The sequence below is a fragment of the Rattus norvegicus genome, chromosome 9 (genome assembly GCF_036323735.1).
Source record: "Rattus norvegicus strain BN/NHsdMcwi chromosome 9, GRCr8, whole genome shotgun sequence".
NCBI lineage: Eukaryota > Metazoa > Chordata > Mammalia > Rodentia > Muridae > Rattus > Rattus norvegicus.
The window spans coordinates 69345242-69367912 of NC_086027.1; the positions used below are offsets into that span (position 1 = coordinate 69345242).

The 22671-nt window shown below is 36.9% G+C and overlaps 1 protein-coding gene across 50 annotated transcripts in view; it reads left to right on the forward strand.

Annotated features, from left to right (window-relative positions):
* Abi2 (abl-interactor 2) overlaps positions 1-22671 on the forward strand; it is a 169559-nt gene that overhangs the window by 24170 nt on the left and 122718 nt on the right. For 16 of the 50 annotated variants that reach the window (XM_063266759.1, XM_063266783.1, XM_063266777.1 and 13 more), the window contains exons 2-5: positions 5125-5292; positions 12590-12766; positions 19111-19208; positions 22393-22539. In XM_063266759.1, coding sequence (XP_063122829.1) covers positions 5125-5292; positions 12590-12766; positions 19111-19208; positions 22393-22539 — 590 coding nt within the window. Of the gene's footprint in view, positions 1-5124; positions 5293-12589; positions 12767-14448; positions 14467-19110; positions 19209-22392; positions 22540-22671 lie in introns of all 50 variants that reach the window. The other 34 variants (XM_063266748.1, XM_063266749.1, XM_063266755.1 and 31 more) reach the window with 5 other exon arrangements.

The following is a 22671-nucleotide window of genomic DNA, read 5'->3' on the forward strand; positions in this document are numbered from 1 at the left end:
TTAACTTCGGTACCTGGTATCTGTCTAGGAAATTGTCCATTTCCTGAAGATTTTCAAGTTTTGTTGAATATAGGTTTTTATAGTAAGATCTGATGATTTTTTGAATTTCCTCTGAATCTGTTGTTATGTCTCCCTTTTCTTTTCTGATTTTGTTAATTTGGACGCACTCTCTGTGTCCTCTCGTTAGTCTGGCTAAGGGTTTATCTATCTTGTTGATTTTCTCAAAGAACCAACTTTTGGTTCTGTTGATTCTTTCTATGGTCCTTTTTGTTTCTACTTGGTTGATTTCAGCTCTGAGTTTGATTATTTCCTGCCTTCTACTCCTCCTGGGTGTATTTGCTTCTTTTTGTTCTAGAGCTTTTAGGTGTGCTGTCAAGCTGCTGACATATGCTCTTTCCTGTTTCTTTCTGCAGGCACTCAGCGCTATGAGTTTTCCTCTTAGTACAGCTTTCATTGTGTCCCATAAGTTTGGGTATGTTGTACCTTCATTTCATTAAATTCTAAAAAGTTTTTAATTTCTTTCTTTATTTCTTCCTTGACCAGGTTATCATTGAGTAGAGCATTGTTCAATTTCCAAGTATATGTGGGCATTCTTCCTTGATTGTTATTGAAGACCAGTTTTAGGCCGTGGTGGTCCGATAGCACGCATGGGATTATTTCTATCTTTCTGTACCTGTTGAGGCCCGTTTTTTGACCAATTATATGGTCAATTTTGGAGAAAGTACCATGAGGAGCTGAGAAGAAGGTATATCCTTTTGCTTTAGGATAGAATGTTCTATAAATATCCGTTAGGTCCATTTGGCTCATGACTTCTCTTAGTCTGTCGACATCACTGTTTAATTTCTGTTTCCATGATCTGTCCATTGATGAGAGTGGGGTGTTGAAATGTCCCACTATTATTGTGTGAGGTGCAATGTGTGTTTTGAGCTTTAGTAAGGTTTCTTTTACGTATGTAGGTGCCCTTGTATTTGGGGCATAGATATTTAGGATTGAGAGTTCATCTTGGTGGATTTTTCCTTTGATGAATATGAAGTGTCCTTTCTTATCTTTTTTGATGACTTTCATTTGAAAATTGATTTTATTTGATATTAGAATGGCTACTCCAGCTTGCTTCTTCTGACCATTTGCTTGGAAAGTTTTTTCCAGCCTTTCACTCTGAGGTAATGTCTGTCTTTGTCTCTGAGGTGTGTTTCCTGTAGGCAGCAGAATGCAGGGTCCTCGTTGCGTATCCAGTTTGTTAATCTATGTCTTTATTGGGGAGTTGAGGCCATTGATGTTGAGAGATATTAAGGAATAGTGATTATTGCTTCCTGTTATATTCATATTTGGATGTGAGGTTATGTTTGTGTGCTTTCATTCTCTTTGTTTTATTGCCAAGACGATTAGTTTCTTGCTTCTTCTAGGGTATAGCTTGCCTCCATATGTTGGGCTTTACCATTTATTATCCTTTGTAGTGCTGGATTTGTAGAAAGATATTGTGTAAATTTGGTTTTGTCATGGAATATCTTGGTTTCTCCATCTATGTTAATTGAGAGTTTTGCAGGATACAGTAACCTGGGCTGGCACTTGTGTTCTCTTAGGGTCTGTATGACATCAGTCCAGGATCTTCTGGCCTTCATAGTTTCTGGCGAGAAGTCTGGTGTGATTCTGATAGGTCTGCCTTTATATGTTACTTGACCTTTTTCCCTTACTGCTTTTAATATTCTTTCTTTATTTTTTGCGTTTGGTGTTTTGACTATTATGTGACGGGAGGTGTTTCTTTTCTGGTCCAATCTATTTGGAGTTCTGTAGGCTTCTTGTATGTCTATGGGTATCTCTTTTTTTAGGTTAGGGAAGTTTTCTTCTATGATTTTGTTGAAGATATTTACTGGTCCTTTGAGCTGGGAGTCTTCACTCTCTTCTATACCTATTATCCTTAGGTTTGATCTTCTCATTGAGTCCTGGATTTCCTGTATGTTTTGGACCAGTAGCTTTTTCTGCTTTACATTATCTTTGACAGTTGAGTCAATGATTTCTATGGAATCTTCTGCTCCTGAGGTTCTCTCTTCCATCTCTTGTATTCTGTTGGTGGAGCTTGTATCTACAGCTCCTTGTCTCTTCTTTTGGTTTTCTATATCCAGGGTTGTTTCCATGTGTTCTTTCTTGATTGCTTCTATTTCCATTTTTAATTCCTTCAACTGTTTGATTGTGTTTTCCTGGAATTCTTTCAGGGATTTTTGTGTCTCGTCTCTATGGGCTTCTACTTGTTTATTTATGTTTTCCTGGAATTCTTTCAGGGATTTTTGCAATTCCTTTCTGTAGGCTTCTACTTGTTTATTAATGTTTTCCTGTGTTTCTCTAAAGGAGTTCTTCACATCTTTCTTGAAGTCCTCCAGCATCATGATCAAATATGATTTTGAAACTAGATCTTGCTTTTCTGGTGTGTTTGGATATTCCATGTTTGTTTTGGTGGGAGAATTGGGCTCCGATGATGCCATGTAGTCTTGGTTTCTGTTGCTTGGGTTCCTGCGTTTGCCTCTCGCCATCAGATTATCTCTAGTGTTACTTTGTTCTGCTATTTCTGACAGTGGCTAGACTGTCGTATAAGCCTGTGTGTCAGGAGTGCTGTAGACCTGTTTTCCTCTCTTTCAGTCAGTTATGGGGACAGAGTGTTCTGCTTTCGGGCGTGTAGTTTTTCCTCTCTACAGGTCTTCAGCTGTTCCTGTGGGCCTGTGTCTTGAGTTCACCAGGCATCTTTCTTGCAGCAGAAAAGTTGGTCTTACCTGTGGTCCCGAGGCTCAAGTTCGCTCGCGGGGTGCTGCCCACGGGCTCTTTGCGGTGGCAGCAACCAGGAAGATATGCGCCGCCCCTTCCAGGAGCTTATGCAGCCTCAGGAGTGCCCACCTGGCCAGGCGGTGAGGTCCCTTTCCCACGGGGTCTGGGAGCAGAGAGCTGCTGCGGGCCGGGATCCGCGGGTGTGGGACTTCCGGTAAACACAGGACGTGCCCGGTCCTAGAGGGATTCTGCCTCTGTGTGTCCCGATTTCACTAGGCAGCTTTCTTACAGCAGAAAAGGTGGTCTTACCTGTGGTCCCGAGGCTCAAGTTTGCTCGCGGGGTGCTGCCCACGGGCTCTCTGCGGCGGCAGCAACCAGGAAGACCTGTGCCGCCCCTTCCGGGAGCTTCAGTGCACCAGGGTTCCAGATGGCCTTTGGTGTTTTCCTCTGGCGTCCGAGATGTATGTACAGAGAGCAGTCTCTTCTGGTTTCCATTGAGCCTATCTTGATCTTATACCTCCGAGCTCATCCCCAGTGACATGCTTCCTTGAACAAGGCCACACCTCTGTATGAGTCTATGGAGGCCATTTTTATTCAAATCCCAAAAAGGGATTTTATCAAATGCTTTTTTTGTATCTGTGGAGATGATTGTACATTCTTTCAGCCTTCACTTTAACGTGATGTATTTTATTTACCAACTTTCATTTTGACTTCTTGCATTCGTAGAGTAAGTCTCACATGATGATCATGCTCTTGTATTTGACTTAATATTATTGAGAAGTTTTATATCTATATGTTCATAGGGATCAGCCTGTAGACTTTTTGTGTTGTGTCTAGGGAGTTGACTTCCTTTCCATACTTTGAAACTGTTTGAAGAGAATTGACATTGGTTTTTTTGTTGTTTGTACAGGCAATCTTGCTCTGTGGCCTTGGCTTGCCTTGAACTTGAAATCTTACTGCCTTAGCCTCCCAAGTACTAGGTGTGTATATGATACATGGTTTGTCATTATTTTGTCTTTGAAAGTTTGATAAAATTTATTAGTGTAACCATCTAGTGCTGTTATTATTTTATTGTTTTGGACAATCCGTGTTATTGATTCAATTTTCCTGCTTGTTCTTGGTAGGTTAAAGTTATGTGTATCTTCCTGGTTCTGTTTTGGTGGGGGCTGTGTTTACCCAGAAATCTGGTTCTGTCTAGGTTTTTAAACTTTATTGGCACATAGTTATTGGTAATAGTTCCTAGGAAGCTTTTGTATTTTTGTGGTATCAGTTATAATTTGTCCCTTTCATCTTTGATTTTACTTGAATTTCTTTTTTTCCTTAACTCTTTTCGTGGTAATATGGTGTTAATTTGGTTCTTTTTTTAATGACTTCTTCTAAAGAGTTTTCTTTTTTCTTCCAATTCTTGGAGAAATTTATATCTATGCTTTGTAGGCTGCAGGAGAGACGTAATTAGGACTGTAGTAGACTTCTGGTAAATCGTATCACTGCATTCCGATTTATACTTTGAGCAATGACAGCATTTGAGCAGTTGCAGCTATATACAGGGATTTATGCTTTAGAAAGTGACTTCTCATTCAGTTCTTTCGTTTTCTGTCCACATTTTCTTAGAATGATTGAATCTGGGATGTACCTTCTCTGCTTCGTAACTGAGAAATGGTGACTATTTGTAGTTTCTATTAGCGGTGTCACTAGCATATGAGGTTTCTGATTCAGAAACTTGGATTAGCTTTATCATGAACAACAGACTCCTTCTATAGGTGGCAGTTGGCAAAATAAAATATGTCACTATTAGTGCTCTGCATTATAACCTGGAAAATAGTCATGTGGTTACTTCTTGTTGCCTGGTTCCTATTTTTCAAGTAAGGCTTCTGGGTTGCAGAAGTTGTGAGATAGGCACTGCTGACTGCTAAGAAAGGGCTGACATACGCAATTTCTACCCCATAAATTACATGAGAACAGAGTAGCCTCACATTTCAATTTTATAATTATTTTTATTATCAGCCATTTTATTTATCATTATTAATACTTACATATCTTATGTGTAAGGATGAAAGGAAATCAAGATAAAATAGAATAAGTATTTGTACATTCATATCAAGTAGTTAAATTGGGAAGATGTGTATATGCTGTCATTGCTCAAAGTATACTCTGGAACTCAGAACTTTATTTGTATTTATATAAAAATGTATAGTTAACTTGAAAATATCAGTGAATTTATTGAATCATTTAGTTTTGGAATTATATAACAATGATGGTTTTCAGAATATTTTTAATTTGGTATAATAACAGAAGGGTTTAAATGACTGAGTTAATTTGCTAGAAATTAATTATCCTTAAATTAATGGTCATCGTTTTCCTCCCCTACAGTCACCAGATAAGCAGCGAGCTCTAGAAGAAACCAAAGCGTACACCACTCAATCCTTAGCAAGTGTTGCATATCTGATAAACACCTTGGCCAACAATGTCCTACAGATGCTGGATATTCAGGCATCGCAGTTACGGAGAATGGAATCTTCAATCAACCATATTTCACAAGTGAGACCTTGTTAAATTTGTTTGCTTATGAGCAACACACTGCCTATTGACTGCCTTTGTTATGCAGGTTAATGCACATGTATTTGGAAAATGTAAACTTAGTATTGCGTTGTTTTATGTTTCTTTTTGTGTAGTATCTTTTAATTGAATTTTATTCATTTATTATTTTATTCATTTTATATCCCACTGTGATGTTATTATCTTTACAGTTTGATAGAAAAGTAAATTTTGATGGATTTTATTAAAATTCAGTTGCCACAGTAGCATAATCATTCCTGAAGTGAAATTTTATTTTGGTATTTTATTTTTGGTTTTTTGAGACAGGGTTTTTCTGTGTGATTCTGGCTGTCCTGGAACTTACTCTGTAGGCCAGGCTTGCCTTGGACTCACAGAGCTCCTCCTGCCTCTGTGTCCTGAGTGCTGGGATTAAAAAGAAGTGCACCACTACCACCACCCAGGTATCTTTTTTTTTTTTTTTTTTAGTATTTTGGCAGACTCTGTGTGTGTGTCTGTGTTTGTGTGTGTGTGTGTGTGTGTGTCTGTGTGTGTGTGTCTGTGTGTGTGTGTGTGTGTCTTTATTGGTTTAAAAATAAAGGTTCAATAACTTAGTGGCTAATTTAATTTTTCTCCTATCAGTTGGCTTTTTAAGCACCCCCCCCCCCCCCATCGCCCTTGGTGGTTTAGTCAGTGTTATATTGCTGTGAAGAGAATGGTGTCTCATGGTGAGCACAGAATTCTTATAAAGGGAGGCATTTGATTGGTGGGAAGTGTGCTGGAGAGCAGCTATGAGCTCTGTATCCAGATCCACAGGCAGTAGGCAGGAAGTTCTTTGGGCTTGTCTAAACATTTTGAAACCCCAAAGCCCACCCCCAGTGACACACTTCCTCCAACAAGGCTACACCTCCTAATCACTGTAAAGTAGCACCACTCTCTAATGACCAAGCATTCAAATATATGTGCCTGTGAGAGCTTTTTTTATTTATATTTATTAATTGGAATTAGACTTGGAGCCTTATGTATGCTGGGCAACCACCCTATTACTGAGCTAAACTCCCACTTAGCCCAGGTTTTATGTTTACTAGAATGGTACCTATCAACCATTCTTGTAAAATGGGAAAGTTTAGACTAGCAAACCTTATAAAAATATCTTTACATGAGTCTTTACAGTAAGTGCTAAATAAGAAGAACCAGAAAGAGTAGTAGTGTTAGAGGATAAAGAAGGTAGCTTCAACTTTGATGGTTTTTTTTTTGGAGTGTGTATGTGCGCGCTGGATAAGTACATAAAATTGTCACTAATAGTGCAAGTGTAAAATTCAAAGCAAGCTTGATGTCCTCAGCATGGCTATTCTAACAGATGTTCATTGAATTGTATACACTTTGGGTCTGGCTAATGTCACTATTTCAATATGCAAGTTTCAATATACAAGTTCTTTACAATAAAGTTTGAACTCGTTATATAAAACAAAAGCCATCTTTAAGAAAATGCAGAGAGGAAGTGGAAAAACAACCTTCTTACTATTGCCCAAGCTTTTCGCTTTCCTTATAGTTTACTTATCATAGTTTGTGGGGCTGGAGAAATGGCTCAGAGAGTAAGCCCTTGCTGCTCTTCCAGAGGTCCTAAATTCAATTCCCAGGAACTAAACTTGGTGGCTTACACCAACCATCTGTAATGGGATCTGATGCCCTCTTCTGGTGTGCATGAAGACAGCAACTGTGTCCTCATATCTTTAAACTCATCTATCTTTAAAAATATATAGTTGTGATCAGAATAGGTTTTGAGATTTTGCTCTTTTAGCATTGAAACACATATTCTCATGTAGTTAGAATCTAAAAAAGTTCTCAATGGCTGTCTCTTGGTATAGCTTTCATAATCAGCATTAAAACACATAGTCATGGGGTTGGGGATTTAGCTCAGTGGCAGAGCGCTTGCCTAGCAAGTGCAAGGCCCTGGGTTCGGTCCCCAGCTCCAAAAAAAAAAAAAAAAAAAAAAAAAAACCATCACCACCACCACCAACAAAATAAAAACACATAGTCATGTTTTTAGACTCTATATAAATTCTCAATGACTGCCTCTTGGTATAGCTTTTACAATAATTTTTGTATTTTCAGTCCACTTAAAGTAATCCTATATCTGGGAACAGTGGTGAATACCTGTAGTGTGAGCCCTGAAGAGGCTAAGGCAGGAAGATTATGCATTCAGAGCTGGTCTGCGCGACTTTTACCTTTAAAAAAAAAAAGCTATGGTGGGATGCTTATTTAATTGCAAACCTTGGCAGTTCTCCAACCTTATTTATTTCTAGCATGTTCTCCCTGAATCTTGAGCTCACAGACTAGGCTGGCTGGTCAGCAAGTCTCAAGAATCTCTGTGTCTGCTTGCCAATGCTGTAATGCAGGAGTGCATTGCCACACTTGGCTGCTATATAGGGCTGAAGTTCATGCTTGATGTTTAATAAAGCTGCTAGGTTTATGAAACCTACTGGAAAGTAGGAGAGAAGTTGAAAGAGGTTAGTAGGTCAGAATTAGCAAACTTTAGAGTTGTTATGAATGCATTGAACCCTTTTAATTTAGATTTGTGTCTTTAGAGGTCAGTACATGTAGAGTGAAGATTAAAGTCTACAGTGGTTTCTGTGTGTGTCAGAGTGCCCTTAGTGTGCTGTAGGAGTTGGAGATGGACTGATAAAGGAATGTGTAGGATGCGAGAGCGGCCTCACAGTTAAGAATCTGCAGAACTCGCTTCAGTAATTCAATTGTATTTGTATACGAGCATGTACACAGGTGTGTGTGGGTGTACAGGTTCGAGGTTACAATCACTTTCCGAGAACCTTTAAAAATATTTATTATGTATTTTATGTACATGAGTGGCTCTTCGTGAAGATAGAAGAGGGCATCAGATCCCATTACAGATGGTTGTGAGCCACCGCGTGGGTGCTGGAATTTGAACTCAGGACCTCTGGAAGAGCAGCCAGTGCTCTTAACCACTGAGCCATCTCTCCAGCCCCATACTTTTTATTTGTATGTTTGTTTCTTATTGTTTGTGATTCTCAGAGATCCTGGTTTGACGTCCCTGCTCCAAGGTTCTAGGTGTTCACTGTCATGCTTGACTTTTACAAAGATCCTAGGAACCCAAACTCAAGTCCTCCTCTTTACCACTGAACCATCAAATAGCTCCTAAAATTTCTCAGAGTTATGTTTAAAACAACCAGTTTACTATAAAAGCTATTTGATGATCTCTAGACTGAGGGAAGATGATTTCGTGACAGGAATTGAGTTGAAGGCATCCTACATTCGGAGTCTGCACTCTAGCACCGAGTTGTCTCCAGTCCCTAAAAGCCTTTTCTGTACTATAAAGAAGAAAATGTTTTGTGTTTAGAAAGCAAATATTTAGTAAATATTCCAAGACAGCAATGGCAGACTTTATACCAGGTAGATTGAAACTATTGTATTCATTGTACTATTTTTAATTTTATTTTTACGTTTTTATATTTTAAGGTTTATATATTATGTATATAATGTTCTCCCTGCATGCCAGAAGAGGGCACCATATCTCATTACAGATGGATGTGAGACACCATGTGTTTGCTGGGAATTAAACTCAGAACTTCTGGAAGAGCAGCCAGTGCTCTTAAACACAGAGCCATCTCTCTAGCTCTGAATCATTTTTTTAACATGTAGTTTTGTTTAAAGAACAAGGTCTTATTGGGTATGTTGCCTAGGGTGCACTTGTGTGCATTCTTATGTTTTTAACAACTTCTAAAAAATTTTTCTATTTGGGTATAAGTTTAAAATTAGTAAAAATACCCATTACATTTAATCTTATCCAACCACCCACCCACTAATCTATCCACCCACCCACCCATCCATCTATTCAACCATCCATCCATTGTGTGGTGCAGGTACACGTGTTGAACTCAGAGGACAACTAGTGGAAGCTGATTCTAGACTTCCACATGTTTGTGGGAGCTGACCTTAGGTTGTCATTGTTGGTGGCAAGAGCCCTTACCTGGTCAGCCATCTCACTAGCCACCTATTACGTTTTTAAATAACTGATTTATTTATAGAAGATAGATAATTTGAAGCATATTTGTAATTTGAACAAATGGTTAATTAAAACATTATAAAAATACTAAATTTAGTTAATCAACAAACTGATTACAAAATTTTCCCATACTGATGAGCTGCTGAGGTAGCTCTCTAGGATGGTTAACTCTAAATTATCTGTGGTAATGGGAAACAATAGTACGTGGATAAAGCTAAAAAAACCATATTTTATATAGTGCTTTCCTGTCGTCCGATGGGATGGGTCTGAAAATGTGCTTGGGTTCATGAAGGAGATGTGGGGCTGGGGCTCAGGCTTATAGGAGCCCTGGGAGCCAGTATGGTAACTTCAGAGCAAAAGGAACCTGTTCTTGGTGCTGTGTGGCTGACCGGTTATATGGGGAAGCCTGCATCATGTAAGACCAGCTTGGCAGTGACAGTGAGAAGGATGGGAAAACTAATGAATAGGAAACTCTGAGAGAGAGATATTTAAGGTCTGTACAGTCGTGGTGGTATTCTTCGGTGTGTGCTTGTGAGTTAACGGGATCTGCTGCAATGGTAGTCCTATTTACAGCACGCACTGCATTCACTTTGTTTACTAGCTGAGCAGGTTCTGGCCATAGGAAAGTACTATCGTCAATACTTATCTAAATAAGTGAATTCATTTCCATGTAATTGTAACTTCAGAATTCCAGGATAAGGGTTTTTTCCCCACTAAAATTCTTTGCAAATGTTACTGTGGAACCTGCACTTTTAAAGATTCAGAGTCCTATGAAGATGGCAAAGGCCTTGATCCCTGAAAGCTGAGCACTTGATCTGGAAAGCATGGTGGTCACATTTTATTTAAGTACCCGACATAGACTTTACAGCATCCTTTAAAACATGTTTTGAAATTTTGTTTTATGTGTGTGGATGTTTGGTCTGCTTGTATGTCTATACGCCAACGCATTCCTGGTTCCAAAGAGGCCAAAATATTGTATCCAATTTCCTGCAACTTGGGTTACAGACAGTTGTGAACTGCCATGTGGGTGCTGGGAATTAATCCTAGGTCCTCTGGAAGAAACCAGTACTATTAACTGATAAGCCATCTTCCTAGTCCCTAAAAACCTTTTAAGTTGATAAGTGTGGGTTGGTATTATATTACTTTGATATGTATGTAAATATATGTGTGTGTATATATATAATATATATGTATATGTGTGTGTATAGATGGATATGTATATATTTGCTGTTTGTTGCATTTTAGGGCTTTTTTGTGGGGTGGGCTTTTCAAGACAGGTTTTCTCTGCCCTAGAACTTGTTTTGTAGATCAGGCTGGCCTCGAACTCACATCTGCCTCTGTGCCACCATGCCTTGTCTCAGAGTTGGCTTGATCTCAGAATATAGTTAGGCAGGCCTTGAATCTTGTCTCCCTAAGTGCTGGCATTATAGGATTGTAGGAGACTGTTGAAAACCTCAAAATCTTTTGGACTAGTGTTTTCCTGAAATAGGTTTTGTGCATGTCAACAAGCTTTTATTCAAGCACTAAATAGAAACATACTACTTTTCTAAAATTAAAATTTGATTCTCCCTCACAAGAATTCATGCAGTTCAATCTGAGGGAACAAGAATACAACTTAATACTTTTTTATTCTCTTAACTTTTCTTATTGTAGACATTTAGAAAAATTAATGACAAAAACTAGTTAATGACACTAAATATCTGTTCTAAGGCAGTGTCTTAGTTAGAGATCCATTGTAATGAGACCCCACGACCAAAAGAAACTTGGGGAGGAAAGGATTTATTTTCCTTATTCTTCCTCATCTCAGTTCATCATTGGAGACAGTTAGAGCAAGAACTCAAACAGCGCAGCCGCCGAAGTTGCTGAGGCAGAGGTCTAGAGGGTGCTGCTTACTGACTTACTCCTCTTGGTTTGCTCAGCCTTCTTTCTTATAGAACCCAGCACCACCAGCCTAGGGATGACGCCTCATGCAGTGGACTGGGCCCTACCCATTAATCACTAATTAAGAAAATACCCCACAGACTTGGCTACAGCCTGATTTTATGGAGGCATTTTTTTTCAATTGGGGTTGCCTTCTCTCAGATGTCTTTAGCTTATGTCAGGTTAACATAAAATCTAGCCAGCATAGGCAGTCACAATTGTTATTTGAGTCAATAATGTAAGAAACAAGCCAGGAGGTTTTTCCGATCTTTGGCTTTTGATCTTGGCAGTTCTACCCTTAGGGAGATGTTTGGCAACATTAGACAGTTTGGCTTATTTCAGAGTGGTATTGTAGGTTGTGTCTACCTACCACAGCACAGTAAGGAATATGATTCAAGTCGTTTTGTACTTATACTCTTATCTTACCAAACCCAGGGCCTTGTGCTTGCTAGGCAAGTGCTCTACCACTGAGCTAAATCCCCAACCCCTTTTTCTTTTATTTCTATTCTTATTCTTTCTGTTTGTTTTTTGAGATAGGGTCCCTCCACATAGGCCTGGCTGTCCTGGAACTCATTATGTAGAGCAGGCAAGCAGGCCTGGAACTCAAGAGCTTTACCTATCTCAGCTTCTTAAGTGTTGGAATTAAAGGCATTCACTACCATGCCTGGATTCTTATTTTTATTTATTTATTCTTATTTTTATTTTCTGTTGAAAATGATCACTCTGGGTTGGAGAAATGATTCAGTTGCTCCAGTGTTTATTGAACATCCCTAAGGACTTGAGTTCTGTTCCCAAAGCCTATGTAAAAAGATGGGTGTTGTGTGCAGTTGTACCATGCATGCCAGGAGGCAGAAACAGATGCCTGGGACTGGTTGGTCAGCCAGCTCAGACAAATTAGGAAGACCTGTGTCCTAGTGGAAGACTCAGAAATAAACAATGTGGACAGCTTATGAAAAACAATACTCAAGATTGACCTCTGGTTTCTAAATGCACAGCATGTCTATACATATGTGCACCCCTCCACATGGACACACACTAGCATCTATATGTGTGTACATATTTGTACAGCAGTACATGCAAACATTTACATATGACATTTTAAGTTCTGCTTGTAACTTGTGGGCTGTTAAAATCAGGTGGTAGGCCAGGTTATATTTGAAGGCATACTTTGGTGACCCTTGCATTAGGCTAAAAATGAATAAAGACAATAGTCTAGAGAAAAGGTGGTTTATGAAATAAATATGAAGGAATGTTGAATAATAATCAATAATTTGATTATTATTTATGTGGAAACCAGGGCTATCTATCTTTGTGTTGTTTTCTTTATATTATATCTTGCAGACAGTTGATATTCATAAAGAGAAAGTGGCAAGAAGAGAAATTGGTATTTTGACTACCAATAAAAACACTTCAAGGACCCATAAGATTATTGCACCAGCCAACCTTGAGCGGCCAGTCCGTTATATTCGAAAACCTATTGACTACACAATTTTAGATGACATTGGACATGGCGTAAAGGTAGGTGCAGTTTCTGTCAAGCTTTCCAGAGGCTCTAATGGAATCCTAGAAAATTAAAGTTCGTTTAATTTCCTCAAGGACCATATCTTGACCCAGTTGTGGTTGTGAAGATTGCTTACTACTGTTGTATCCTCCTTACATTCTTTAGTGTTACCCTTTCAAAGCAGTCATCTTTCAGTGGATTTGCTTAGTTCATAATGAACTAGATCAACTATAGTATAGTGGTTCTAGTCTTTTAATGATTTAGTAATGATAGAGAAAAGCATTCAGTATAGTATTAAAATGTTTTTCTTATCTGAAAAACACATCAGCAGACTTTTGGCATTAATTTTCAGAACAGCATATGTTACTAAATATGAATTTGAATTTTTTTCTAGAATAATTTTTATCTCAACCTTTTAGATGGGAATAGTGGAGTTAAAAATTGTAAATTTATTTCTGGTGACTTTAAATTTATAACATTTTATATTTGGCCATCTTTAAAAGATGCATTTTTGTATCTAGTATGTATATGAAGTACCATCATTAAAACTCTGGAGTGTGGCCCAGTGGTTGAGTATGAGCTTTCTCTCACACAAAGCCCTGCGCCCTAGCACTAGCACTTGGAACATCTACTGTAGCTGAGGAAAGTGTACTTCTTGTGAGCTGATTTTTTTACATTGAAGAGCCCATTCAGAGCTTCAGCTAAGTACATTATTTACAATTTATATTTCAGTAGTGATTGTGAAAAATACTTAAGTATGACTTGCAATAATTCTATACCTACCTTGAAGCTATATAGTTCATGTATATATTTTTCTCATATGAGACTATTTAAAATGTATGCCACCATTTTGGCCAGAAATCAGTACATTTTAATTTAATGTTTGATGTGTAAAAATAAAACATGCAGTAAAAATTTATAAAACAACTTTTAATTTAGAGGGCTTTTTGATTTTTTTTTTTTTAAAGATAGATTCTCACTGTTTTCTCCTTGGCTGGCCTGGAACTCATTGTGTAGGGCAGGCTGGCCTTGAACTTACAGAGATCAGCCTGCCTCTATCTCCAGAGTGCTGGGTTTAAAGTGTGTACCTCAGAGTTTTGAATAAGCGTTATTATCTGGAACTTGATATTTAATTTTATAGTTGATTCCTATACATTTTAATGACTAATTAAAGCATATTAAAATAGGATATGTAACTAAATGTATAATTAAACTGTAATTTGTTTTAACTTGGGGAAAGTTGGTTGAAGACTAACAGTTGCTAATAGAATGTTATAGGCTGCTACCAGAATCTGATGCCAAAAGATACTTGGAATATAAAAGATTTGTCTTTGCCTGTTTATATAATAAAAAGGTGATTCTTTTGTATAATTATTTTTTAATCCTTAAAATAAAATATTTTTCTTTTAGGACTATAGCCTCTGTTGTTTGTAATGTAGTGTTTGCTAATTTGAAGAACTCTTTAAAGGATTTAAAGTTTTGAATAAACACTTGTCTTATATCATCAAGGAAACTCCTGTCCATGACACATCTGCTTAACCACTCTTTCTATGATCTACTGAAACATTATTCTGTGAATGCTGATTGCTTAACTTGTTTTTCTTTGTTTTCTTTCTTTTGTCTTCACATCCTGAAGTCCAACTAACCTTTCAATGCTTTTCTTCCTTACCTCTTTTATTTGCTCCATTTATGCATTAAGTGGTTGCTTAGATTTAAGGTAAGAGATTCCAGGGCTGGATTTCCATTCTGTGTTCTTATGTAGAATATTACATATGGGGAGTAAAGAGATATTTTGCATTTGGCCTTTTAGAACCAACAAATTAGTCCTATTTATTTATTATTTAGGTCTGGCAACTTTGTTGTATGTCCTTATGCTCCCTGAGAGTAGATATTTTTGTCCATTTTGTTCACTGCCCTGTTCTTTGTGCCTAGAACAGTACCAATTACCCATTAGATATTAGTATTTCAAGTATTTGCTGAATGAATGGGTGCTTTTATGAAACTGAAATATAAATTGTATTGTTATAAAGTGTTAAGAGATAAAATTGCTAGATTTTTATAAATGTTGAAATTTTGTTATTGATTGGAGGGCCAACTAATATACTCTATTGAACCCTCCCCCTGTGTAATGGCTTTTTATTCTATAAATGGTGTGCTTAATTATGTGGTTTGTCATTATCTTCTGACTTCTAATTAAAAACTTGAGTAGCAAAAAATATCATGTCGTATGCCTTTCTTAAGTTGCAGTACATTTTTCAAAAGAATGAGTCTTTTTAAAATATTTGTATAAAATATATTTCAATATAATCTCACCTTAAGTCTTTTTAAAAGTGAATATTATTTGTATATACAACATTCCAAAGTTTATGATAATGCTTAAGAAATACAATAAGAACTAGAGATGAGGTCTGGAAGGTATTTCACAGTGCTAGAACACTAGCCTAGAATGTAGAAGACCCTGGTTCAGTAGAAACCAATCAGCCAAACAAATAAGAAACCCCACACAACCAAGATAAAACTGGTGCTGTTTAAGGATCCATGATAAAAACATTCCAAGTAATTGAAGACACCTGTCAGATACAGTGTCACTAAGGGATTTTCACCAGTCTTACCATTTCTTTTTTCTTTTGTTTTTTGTTTTTTTTTTTTTCCTAGACAGGGCTTCTTTTGCTGTCCTGGAACTTTCTGTGTGTGAGGTCAGCCTGCCTCTGCTGGGTCTGAAGGTGTTTGCGCGCGCAAGCGTGCGTCACTGCCGCCCAGCAGCATTTCTTTTTCTTTCTTAGCCACATTCTCTCCTTTCTTTTCAAATATGTACTTTTCTGTTGCTTTTCAGTTTGGCATATCTTCAGTGTAGTCAGTGATAATCAGGATATAAGATGACTGTTTTACTTAGTATTAACCATGGCCATAAAAATTTTGCCTGACCATGGCAGGTGGTCCTGACAAAGGAAATAAAGTCACTGGAAAGTAGGCTCTAAGCCTTTACTTTGCTGGTAACCCAGGAATGTGGAATTGTGGGAAGATTTCTTCTGTTTAAAATGGCTAAATTACAGTGAACTAGACTTAAAAAAGGCAGGCAGTATTCATTGGTTCTTGCTCTGTTAATATACAAAGTGGTAACAGTGTCCAGAAATATTAAAAGAAGAAAAAGAAATAGGTCCTTTGCTCTTAGTGGTTAGCCTGTTGCCTAGGCTATTCCTCCATGCTTCTTTAAGTTTCTAGGATGGGCAGTGTTTCTCTTTTGACCTTGAACATATTCTCTATATGGTTCTGTAGAGAAGGATAATGTTGGACAGGAAATTACGGACTTGGCCTGTCTTCTTCCCCTTCCTCTAATCCATGTATAGATACAAATTATACATAATCCTTCTTTCCTTCTGTATTTAATTTTTTTAAAGATAATCAAGCCACAGCTTTGAGCATATTAAGTATGAATTCAAATACTGAATTCTACATTTAGCCCCAGAGCCTTTCTTTTTAGGGTCCCATGAAGTCTACGCTGGTTTTGAATTCACTGTGTAGCTGAAGCTGGCCTTGAACTCTTGCTACTTTTGTCTCAACTTCTAAGTGCTGAAATTATGGACATGTCCCTGTAATTGCTTTTTCATTTGTTTTGACTCCCTCCTTTCACTTTGCCCCTGTTGTTTCCACTCAGCTCAGATTTCTTTGTGAAACATTCTGTTGTGGAACACTCTTACCATCTTGACTCAGAGCAGTTAATGGTTTTCCATCCATATGAGACCTTCACAAAATTATGCTTGCTAACATCTTTCTTGGAATGCTGAGGAGAGCTCGAGGGTAGTTCATGAGGTAGCTCTGCAGGGCCTTGTTCTTCCTAAGGATATGCAAGTGTTTAACAATGTCTGAGGATACTTGGTGGATGGTGTAGGTGCCTGTAAGTTGTTCAAGCTCCTGTAAGCAATCCCTTACTCAGGCTTCTGTAGGTAATTCCAATTACCAGTTCATCAAGCCAGACTTGGATGAAACCCTCTTCTCAGTTTGTTGTTACCATATCCCATTCTAGGATGGATAGACATTTATTTATATCTTTCTAGAAAAAGTGACACACACCGCCTTCCCCTAACAATTTCTTTTCGCACTGCTACTTTAAAAATTTTTTTGTAGAGATAGTTCTTCCTTTTAAACATGACTCATATATATATATATATGTATATACACACACACGTATGTATGTATATATGCACATATATGCATATGTGTGTATATATAGTATTTATATTCCTTTTATAGACCACTTTACTGTTTTTTTTCCTTTTGAGCTTTTTTTGTATATATATTCTAAGACTTTGAGAAGGTACTGCAATTTAAATAAAAGCACTGTACAAATTGAAATAAAAAATATAGTTGAAAGTTATTTTCAAGTATCTTTGCTATCCCATGTATAGAATAAAATTTTCTTTTATTCCTTTTCTATTCTTGCTCCTCTCCTTCCTGTTCCTAGCAAATTGAACTGTAGTTTAGTGTTTGGTTCACTTCTCCCCATCACTTATCGTAACTTTGGGTTTTGTGTTGTTTAAGGTTGAGCTTAAAGGACTTTGGTTACTACTCAAATCTTGTGGTATCATTAAATCAAGACAATGCAGTTTTTAAAAGCTATGGTGGTTATTTGTTTTACTTACAAAATTTTCTTCAAATGTGAATTGATTTTTTTGAAAGTGTCTTCTGACATTTTAAAGATAAAATTCCCATACCCTCTGTTTATTAAGAGGGAGATAGCAAGGGTAATTTATTTCTTACTTGATAATTTGTATTTACTGTTTGAAAGCAACAGCAAAAGATTACACACAAATGCTTTACTTTAAAAATAATAACATTTCAAAGGTACCATTTGTCATTAAAGATCATTTTAACATCACACACAACTTGTTCACTGGGCTATTCATTTGAAGAATTTATTGCTTGATATATTATTTCTTGCCTGTTTGGATAATTAACAATTATTATTTTAGAACTTAAAAAATATCCACCGAAGTCAGAGTTAATTTTGACAGCTTTAGTACTATGTGACATAATTAAGATTTGTTTTCACAAAATTTATATTTTAAAATTAGCCAGGTGTGGTGGTGCAGCCTTTAATCTTAACACCTGGGAGGAGGCAGAGACAGGCTGATCTCTGTGAGTTCAAGGCCAGCCTGGTTTATATATAGTTAGTTTCAGGCTAGCTAAGGCTTCATAGCTATATATATATGTATATTAATATATATTAAAATTGTAAATCTGTTCCAACTTCAGTGGTATAATATCTTACTCTTTCATGTTGTAAGTATAACATTTTAATTCTGAAGATAGTATGAGAAATTTGAGATTCTTTGTGTAAATGTGTTTGTGAAGATGGCAATGCAAAATAATAGGGACTTAAAAAGGAGCATGCATGAATCTACTTTGTGAATAGTATTCTAACCTTTTGGTCTCAAACAATGTGAAGTTGCATTGCACTGTATTCCTTACTGACTCCTTATAACTGGATTTTTAGGGGTTTCTCTACAAGTACTGACATATTCCTTAGATGACATAATTAGTCCCAGATTGTCCATCTTTTCTGTATTTGAAATTTCATTTTGGAATAGATTTATGAATGCAGTCATGGTCCATCTCTGACTTAGGACTGACTATGTTACACTGTTTCATGCATCAACTAGCCTTCAGTTTGGGCTTTAGTGTATTTAATTCCCACTAGAAATCACACAGTGATAGTGGCTTTTGTGTTCTCAGTGATGGGTTACCTCAGCCCTAACATTGTGTTTCAGATACTTAGGAAAGTGCCTTGAACTTCTAGCAGCTTTAAGGTAGGTGATTTCCTCATAAGAAGAACATTAAATCTAAATTGTGAGAGTGACTCCCAAGTTGAAAGAGCTGAACTTTTTTTTTGTATATCATACAATTTATCTGTATATTTTCCAATTATAACTGAGTATATGCATAACTGCATATTTTTAGTTGGAAATTTGTTTTATGATATACTTGTTATATAAAGAAAACAATTCCCCAAAGAATTGATTAAAGGGCTTATTGTTTTTAATTGAGCTTTTTGTTATCACTAAAGGTTTTAGAATTATACTATTTAATTGTAGCCGAATGTAATATCAAATAGTCTAACCAGTGATCTGTTGGTGTGATGGCCTAATGGCAAATAAATTTTTTACTACAAGTTTAAAATAATTTGGAAAATCCTATTAGGAAGAGTCCTTTGAGTACAACTGTAGAATAGTAGAGTAGGAATTGCATACAAATTGCATGGCCTCTAATTTTTTTCTTATTTAAACCTTCCCCTCTTTATTTTCCAAAAGCAACTTATTTCACTGCAAGAAGTTAAATTGTTTTTTTTCAACATTTTTTTTAGGTGAGTACCCAGAATATGAAGATGGGTGGACTGCCACGTACAACACCTCCAACTCAGAAGCCCCCAAGTCCCCCTATGTCAGGGAAGGGGACACTTGGGTAAGTATATAATTATATGAAACCATAGAAAAATAACAGAAAAAAAAACTGTTGTGTTAAAAAAAAAAACCCAACAGCCTCTATGTAAATTGTAGAGAGACTTTTGGTAATGTTACCTTTTATGTGTAACTTTTTTCTGATATGCATATCTTTTTACTTTAAAAGTGGTTGTTTAGAAATTATTTTTGTAGTGATTTTTACATCAAGACAAAAATCCTAGCCTAAATTCATGGTTAATTATAAAGTCAAGTCTACCTTTTTCTTGAAAATTGTCATGATCTGTTTCTATTACAGTTGAGTTTATCAGGCTGTCCTTGTCCAAGAGGCCATGTGAATTATAATGTAACTTGTTAGGATATTTTTGAGTTGTGATTTGGGTTCTGGAGTTAAATATATTACAAATATTGACAGAAGGAAAGTGTGACATTTTTCTTGCACCGTATCCTAGGTTTATGATTGAGGCTTGGGTTCAGTGGTGTAGTATAATTCAGAAGCCAGTTGGCTGAAATTCTGGTTTAGCTCTACTGTATGTTCTAAGGTCCTCTAGTCAGTTTGTCAACATTTAGTTTTTTTTTTTTTTTATCTGAAAAGGGAGTGAGTGCTACTTTATTCTCTATCAACTTTTGTACTACAAAATGGGTCTTGAGAAATGTAACAGACAAGATGCTTTTGGAACCATCATCTTTGTGATATTTTTTCAAAAAACAAACAACAACAACAACAACAAAAAATACCAAAAAGCAAAAAGATAAGAACCCACAAGAAGAAAACCCCAAACAAATAAGCAAACTCCTAATCCCCCATCAAAACTCAGTCAAGCAATTTGGATTTGCAGGGACAGAGGCAAGTTGGTGGGGGATAACGCTGGAAAGAAACAATCTGACCAGTGGAGAACCAAACATAAAAATGTAACATAAAACATAAAAATGTTTTAATAATGAGTTTATTGTATTTGTTGAGGCCAGGATGTCACTATATAGTATAGTATGTATTGGCCTTGAACTCTTGATTCCCCTTCCTCAAGCTCTGGAATGCTAGGATTTCAAGTTTGTGTCTGTAACTCAGTTTTGGCAGTTTAGATAATTCCATTTATCTGAAATGATCTTTTTGTTCTTAAAAAGGAATGCATCTAGCAGGTCAAGTAAGGTTTAGATTTCGGAGTGTATAAAATGCTCGCAGAGTGTGACGGCTGCAGGGGAGCATTTGCGGTGCTTTTCTTGAGTGTGCCACCTAATGGGGTTTGTTAAGGTTTAGGTTAAGATTGTTATCAAGTAAGCATTTGGTAAAATTAAAGCTTCTTTTGCGCTCAGATGATTTTGAATGTATATATTCATGTGCTAGTCAGGCCTGCATTTCTTGGGTATTAGCAGGAGTTTAGCTGCTCCTTGATCCATTTGATGGTCCTGGGCTGCTGCTGTAGTCTTTCTCTAGTTACCATGGCATTCCTCTTCCTCCTGCTCTTTTTTTTTTTTAAACTTCTTTAACCTTGTTCATATCACTGTTTTTTTGTGTGTATGTTTTTTGTTTTTGTATAGCTCTTAGGTAAGTGAAGTTAGAATGGAAAGTTTTAGTGTGTAGAAAACATTGTCAAAAAGTAGAGTTTAGAAATTAATTTCCTGACACAAATATCATATATACCAACATATCATATATTATACCATATATTATAATTTATTTAATTTAAATTAATTAAATGAATTTATCTGTAATTTGTTTACAAATGTACATTCTAATTTCAGAGATGGTTGATTTGTGTTTTTGAGACAGGATCCCTCTGCGTAAAACCCCTGGCTGTCTTGGAGCTCTCTTTGTAGACCAGACTGGCCTCAAACTCACAGAGAGCTGCCTGCCTCTGCCTCTGGAGTGCTGAGATTCAAGGCTATGGCACCACCGCCCAGCTGATTGTTGAATACTTAAAAAATATTTTTAGTTCAAAGTCCTGGTCTTTCTCCCTTTCCTTTTGACATAATAGTAGATAAAATGTCCCTTATTTATTTTGAGTTGTTAATTATTTTGTTTGAGGGAAGTTTGAAAAACAATATTATGTGCTGAGTGGTGGTAGTGCACACCTTTAGTCCCAGTACTCAGGAAGAGGTGGAACTCTGAGTTGGAGGTCAGCCTGGTCTACAGTGTAAGTTCCAGTAGCCAGGGCTACACAGAGAAAGCCTCTCTCAGAAAAAAAATCTCGTTCAAAGTCACTGAGCTGTAAACCTGAGTGGCGAACCTCGTGGGGAGTGAATGACTGAGAAATACAAGAGCAATTGAGCAGCATCCTCTTACAAGAGAAGGAAGCTGTTTTTACATTTCATTCCTTGGGATGCTAAGTTCCTTTAAAGTTGTAATCTCATCAGCAAGCTATTGTCTTGAAGGATTTGTTCACTTAACAAGGACTGAATGAATGCTAACTGCTCCAGGAAGTGTCTTATGGCCTGTTATTTTCCTTTCTGAGGTTTTTCATTTGCTTCGTTTGAAAGGAGTATTTGGGAAAGGGGAAACAATTTTTTTTTAATAACATCTGGTTTGGGTTTTATAACTAAGAAGGACTTAGGTGTAGTCTTTTAAAGTTTCTTATCAATGTTGAACTCTGAGGAGAAGAGGTTAAGGTGAAGTTGAAGGTTGTAAAAAAGAAAAAATGAAATTAAATAGTGCATCTTCTAAGTATCAATATACCTTTAATTTCTTTGTGTTTAGTGTATAAAAAGGGGAATGAGTTACACCTGGTACTGATCATAATGTGGAGTTTGTGACTCTAAAAATCAATATTTGTTATCTATATTTTTAAATATCTATGGTTAGGGAGAGAGAGGAGAAGAAGATAATTAGTGCATTCATTCAGTGCATTTGGGAGATTTTGACATGATTCTAAAATAATTAAAATTCTTCTAAGAAAAGAGTAGAGTCTAGAAAACATTGGCCTAAACAATGGAAAACTTCTGTGTTTTCTGCAAATAACTGAACAAAATTACATTAGTATAGGGATGAGGCTGGAGACTGAAATTTACACTACATACTCCCCAGAACTCTCTCTACTGGTAGAAGAGTTATATTGAAGGACAGACAAATTGATAGCTGGGTTAAACCACATTTCCTCTTTCTGCTTACAAATTGTGTTTCACTGGCAACTCTGAAATCACCGTGCCGGAGCTCGGTTAATCACACGATACATACGCTCTTCTCTTTGTAGGCGGCACTCCCCCTATCGAACACTGGAGCCAGTGCGTCCTCCAGTGGTACCAAATGATTACGTACCTAGCCCAACCCGTAATATGGCTCCCTCGCAGCAGAGCCCTGTGAGGACAGCTTCTGTGAATCAAAGAAATCGAACTTACAGGTATTTCCTCTACCTCAGCGCAAACACGATGGTCAGAGTACCATAATCTCTTCAGATACCTTCAGTTAATCTCTCTCATTTTCCAAGCACTAAGTTCTTTTTCTCACTCTACTCTCCCAAACCTCATCTAAT